Source organism: Pelmatolapia mariae, unplaced genomic scaffold (assembly GCF_036321145.2).
Source record: "Pelmatolapia mariae isolate MD_Pm_ZW unplaced genomic scaffold, Pm_UMD_F_2 NODE_ptg000409l+_length_32887_cov_1, whole genome shotgun sequence".
NCBI lineage: Eukaryota > Metazoa > Chordata > Actinopteri > Cichliformes > Cichlidae > Pelmatolapia > Pelmatolapia mariae.
Window position 1 is genome coordinate 1 of NW_027052096.1, and position 5,912 is coordinate 5,912.

General features: G+C 39.1%; 1 protein-coding gene across 1 annotated transcript; it reads right to left on the reverse strand.

Moving 5' to 3' along the window:
- Positions 1 to 627: 627 nt before the first annotated feature.
- Positions 628 to 2,298, reverse strand: LOC134623126 (solute carrier family 12 member 6; the record flags this gene model as incomplete). The annotated part of the gene is given in 5 exon segments (XM_063468332.1): positions 628 to 759; positions 841 to 1,010; positions 1,094 to 1,289; positions 1,373 to 1,492; positions 2,257 to 2,298. Coding segments are annotated over 5 exon segments (660 nt in total), but the record flags the coding sequence as incomplete, so codon positions are not given.
- Between the last annotated feature and the right edge of the window lie 3,614 nt (positions 2,299 to 5,912).

Sequence of the window (5,912 nt, forward strand, 5' to 3'; positions counted from 1 at the left end):
GAGATCTCAGGTCCACATTTAACCTTATATTCACGCAGTGGTTCAGTTTATGCACTTTAAGAACTTCATCCAGTTTAGAATTAACATTACATGCATTTCTTTGCACTGCGGAAGAAAGTGGGAGTGCCCGAAGGGATTTAAAGCAGGTTCCTTCTTTCTGTTTTCATATTTAAAGAATTCAATCCACCAGAGGCCTCAACACAAAACTCTGGTGTACTCTGAAGTGCAGAGAGAGATACCTCCTGCTCATAGGCTTAATCATCACAGTAGAATGTCTTTAGTGAAGACACTAGAAGTATTAACTGTTTATTTTATATGTAAAAATCTGTGATTCAACCCCAACATGATCTTAAAGGCTGTAAAAAATTATGCATCTACATGTTTCAGCTGGCGAACCAGTGCAGCCATAAAAGGTGAATATTTCAGTCAAAGTGCAAGTGGTCAAACCAGGTAATGTAATTGAAGCAGTGCTTAAAAGGATTACCTTAAAGGGAGATCAGCTGGATTTAAATCCAGTACAGCTTGTTTTATTCTTTCTTTCTTTCCTTTTTTCTTGGAAGATCATTTGAGCAAACTTAAAGCTACTTAAGAAGAAATGAGGGAGACGTTCGGGGTTTTTGTGCGTACCATCTCCACTACTTCCACCTCAGCATCGATGTGTAGCTGAGAGGTGAAGGTTAACAAATCCTTTTTCATCTGGATGGAATTATCCTCCATCTGGGCCACTGTGAAGATTCGCATTGAACACTTGCGCCACACCTGGGCAGAGACAGAGCAGAGGGTTCAGCGGAAACTTTAAAGGCTTTGTTAGAGTTTAAGGTCAACACTTTGTTTTCTTGCCTTGTGTTGTCGCAGGAGGAAAGGCAGAAGCATCAGCATCCCGCCGTCATGGACGATCCACCACACATCGATGTAGCCCTCTGTGCAGGGCTCGGAGTTGCTAGGGAACAGGGAGATGTTTTTGGGCACCAGAAGCGCAAGGTGGGCCGCTGTGGTCACCCGCACTGTGTCTGGAAGGAGGAAAGAGGGCACCATTAGCTTGTTAACTCTGAAACAACCCCATTACCCGCTTTGCTGTCCGCTCTTGACTCACTGATGAAGGTCTTCCAGGACTGTGGGTCCTCGCTTTGCCTCCAAGCGTGAGGCCAGCCCATCACCACAGTGTTGGGTTTCATTCCTCCCAGGCCACTCGACTGGATCATGTGGCTGATCCCATCACGTGGCTTTTAAACCACGATGCAGTGGCAGAAGCCCTTCACGCGCTCCTTATCCATCAGCTGCTTCAGAGTCTGAGGAAAGAAGGGTAAAAGGTCCAACTCCACATTATCTGAAAGCAAATACATTTCCACCCATCAATAACAAACGGCCCTACCTGCTCAGCAGCGAGCGCCTCTCCATAGCTCTGCAGGTAGTTCCCGGGGACAACAGTGCCAACAATGGTCAGGCCTTTTCCCGCCTTTAGCTGGCTGGCAAATGTCAGGAGCCGAGGAGACTTTTTTTTTTTTAAGTATGTTTATTGAGATTTTTTGATATAATAAAAAAAAGAGACACACACACAAAAAAACAAAACAAAAAAACAACAGACTACACAACAGCAAGGGCTAAAACACACAAATAAGACAAAAGATTACACTGCAACGACAAAAATACTACTTCAACACTGGCAATAAACAGAAATAAAATGCTAAGGTGGTAGGCTGAGTTATTGGTGATCAATCAAACAGGACTTTGTTTTAATAGATGGTCTAAAAATGGCTGCCACACATCAAAGAAATTACTAAGTTTGTCCGCTAATGTATACCTAATTCTCTCCATATGCAGTAGAGCAGTCAGTTCTGTCAGCCACATTTTGAATTGAGGTACAATATCCGACTTTCAGAGAGTCAAAATAATTTTCTTAGCAATTACAATTCCAAACAAAACTGTAGTTTGTGCAGCAGAGCTGAGGTGTAAAAGGGAAGAGGAAGATCCAAACAATGCAATTATCGGGTCCGCCTCTAATGTGCAATTATAGATACCAGAAAAACATTTAAAAATGTCCAACCAATAGTTATGCAATTTGGGACAAGTCCAAAATAAATGAGTGAGAGAACCTTCTCCAAGTTTACAACGATCACATATTGGACTAATAGAAGGAAAAATCCTGTGCAGTTTAGTTTTTGAATAATGAAGTCTATGAAGCACTTTGAATTGAATTAACTGATGCCTTACATTTATAGAGCAAGAATGCATCCTACACAGACTCCTCTCCCACACCTCATCTCCAATCAGCAAACCAAGCTCCTCCTCCCATGCCATCTTCAAAAAGTCAGATTTAAAATTTAAATACTCAGAAAAAGCTTTCACAAAACCAGAAACCAACTTTTTAGAATCCGGGGAACTCAGAAGGAGTGTAAAAATTGACCCCTCTTCCGGAAGAGATGGAAAATTAACAATACTCTGACGAACATAGTTTCTTATCTGTAAATAATGAAAAAAATGTGACGCAGGGAGAGAGAACTTGTTCTGCAACTGAGTAAATGATGCAAACTGCCTGTCAATAAATAAATCTTTGAGAGTAATAATACCTTTCTGTGTCCAGACCTCAAAAGAGGCGTCTAAACATGAGGGTGGAAATGCATGATTACAATATATTGGAGTATGGATCGAAGTATCTGGTAGACCACAACCCTTTTTGATCTGACTGAAGATTTTAACGCAGTTCGAAACTATAAAATTATTGACCTTGGTTCGTGGGTTAGAGGACGAAAAAAGAAGAGCAGGGAGGGAACTATTCTCAACCCCACCACTCTCTATGACCGCCCAAGGTGGGGTATCGGCAGACATGACCTTTTTGTACCCTTCCTGCCAGTAAGCAAGAGTTCTAGCATTTGCAGCCCAATAATAAAACTGAAACAGTGGCAGAGCAAATCCACCCTTAAGTTTAGACTTACATAGATGAACTTTTGATATCCTGTGAGTTTTAAAGCCCCAGACAAATGGTAATACTACTGAGTCGATCACTTTAAAAAATTGCTTATTCAAAAAAATAGGTAAGTTGATATTATTTAAATGCTGTCATGATTTTATGTGAACATTTTGTCATTTGTAAACTATAAACGACATTGATTCTACATTGTAACTGATGTGATGTTCTACAAAGTGGGTTTAATAATAAAAAAAGGCAAACATTTATTTGTTTCTTTATTCAACTTTTTGAACAGTGTTACTTAGTAAGTACATATTCAGTAAATGCAAATTATTTACATGGCCCCCTAAATACAACATTATGGGTTATTCAGAACAGAACTATGCTTGGAGAAATTTTTTCCCATCAGTTGAGACAACTCCTCCACAGTAGCAGGTGGAATTTTTCTTTTTTGAGGACGGCTTCTTGTACCTGTCACTACAGATGTTCTGTTTATGTTTTGATTGAGAGCCTTTTTTTTGGGCAGCTGAAGAGGAGAAGTCTATCTTATGGCCAACCTCTGGCTGTATCTTGGTCATATTACCCAGCAAAACCCAGTATGCAGGTTCCTCTGTAACAGTCCTTGTGCCACAGATCAACACTGTTGCTTCTACTTTAAACAGAAGAGCAGCGACATGGCTGCAGTCCGCGACTCCGGCCATACAGCTGCAGTTCAACCTTCCCTGTGATGCTCACTATGACCCATGCCCGCAATGCTGGTTCATTCAGTCTTTGAGAGTGCAGTACCTGAAACACACAAAGTTAATTTAAAGACAACTTTAATGAGCCAAGACCGACACAAATGTGTTTTATCTACTTTCTAATCCATTTATCATAAATGTAACAAAGTGTTTAGAAAGTTGGCACATACATGTAATTTTTTTTTTATCTTTTTATGTATCCATCTACAGAACACAGCATGTTATATTCTAAATCTGCCTGTTTTTTGGTTTTTTTTTTTTTTTAAATCTGCCAGCAAAAAATGAACCTAAAGTATGTAATGCAAGGATGTAATCACTTTCAAGAGGGAGAAAGCATAAAGTTCGACTTTAAGTGACAATTATGAATCACTTAATATGATATGCAGGTCATTAATCATTGTATAAAACTAAAATAGAATGTATTTTTAGTGACACAGCACACAAACACGGAAGCAAGATGTGTAATTAGGATTTATTTATAATAAATATGAATTAATTAGTGCAATTTCTTTAACCATAGAGAGAATGACTAAATCCTTCAGGACAATGTCACATAAATGCACTGAACTCACTACGTTATCCATCTAACAGACCCTCCACATGTTCTCACTGTAATTTCCCCTCATGAATGAATTTATGCTTGCACTAATCTGAATGTTCGGAGGGAAATCAAACGCATTTTACTCGCAGTACTCAAGCTGACTTACCTTTGTTTGGATGACAGCGTACTCACAACGTGGAGTCTAAAAATAGCCGAATCTTGTACCCAACCATTGGTGAATTGGATGTGCGCCTCCAGAGATTTATAATTTAGCAATTGGTTCGCCGAAGGTATGAAAATATATCAGGCTAAGTCAATAGCGGTTGGTCTTCAGGGTTTCTACTCCACTGCTGTATTTCATACGGGGCCACATTTCCAAAGCACGCTATTTTTTGCAAGTACCGTCTCTTTGCATCTGGACGCAATCTGTCTCTATAACGTCCTTTTTCTTTTGAGCTGCTTTTAAGTACGGTTCGTAGCAGTCTTCTTTCCAACACAGTGTGTTTGTTTTGATTCGTGGCCTGCTAAAATGGTGCCGCGCTCCCACAATGCATTGCGGTGTGACGTCAACTCCAAAGCCCTATGGCAACCATTTAGAGCGTAACTCTTCCCAATCATTCATAATTCGAGCTCCACGTTCGTGACGTAATTGAAGGAATCCCTGCTCACACCGTTGACTCACACACTCACTGGTGATATCCAGACAGCTTATGATATTTTCTCAAACTGCTGCGCTGAAAAAGTTTCCAAAGAGCATGCTGTGTGAGACGATAAACATGCTTTAACCTTTTAACCTGTGGCTTCCACATATTTGTGAAACAGAAAATGATGACATCGCTCAAATAATCAGAGCATGGAACAGTTGTTGTCCAACAGTCAAGTTTCTTTCTGCACTAGTGTACACATGAGTGAGTGTGTGCATACTCATACACACAGACACATTTCTTGCAGTGTGCACAGGTCATGGTAGTCTTACAATCATCATAGCACCATCACCCTCCAAGCCTGGTTTCTTCCTGTTAAAGGGAGTTTTTCCTTGTGCTTGCTCAAAGAGCGTCATATGATTATTGTTGGGTTGTTTTTGTTTTTTTAATTATTACTGTAGAGTCTTTGCCTTACAACATAAAGCAGCTTGAGATGATTGTTACTGTGATTTGGTGCTATAATATACATATACATTCTGTTTGTTTACATTGTAAAGTTTGCCAACTTTTTGTAATTAGTACCAGTTATTGCACTTATTGAGCTATAATACAAAAACAACTAAAGCTTTAAAATAAGTGTCAGTGAGCTGAAAAAACAATATTGATACCCAAAATATAGTAAAGCAGAATCTAGTATAACATGGAAACACAGACTTTATGTATTTTAAGTACTTGAGTAAATGTTCCCACTACTATCTGCACTCACTTCCGAAGATATTTAGAATAGTGAGAGAACTCTGAGCTCCTCCGCTTCATGTGAGATTCACTTTCCGCTGTTTTTTTTTTTTTTTTTTTTTTTTTTTTTAAATTCAATTTAATTTATTTAGCGCCAAATCACAACAGCAGTCGCCTCAAGGCGCCTGCTTCATTGCATTAATGTCTTGAAATACCAGGAAACCAAACATCCGCATCTGGAGACTTTTGACTCAAAATGCAATAAAAACCAAAATGAATGTTTAAAAAAAAAAAAAAAAAAAATGAAAAGAAAATTACAATTTCACAAATGTCAAACATTTTTT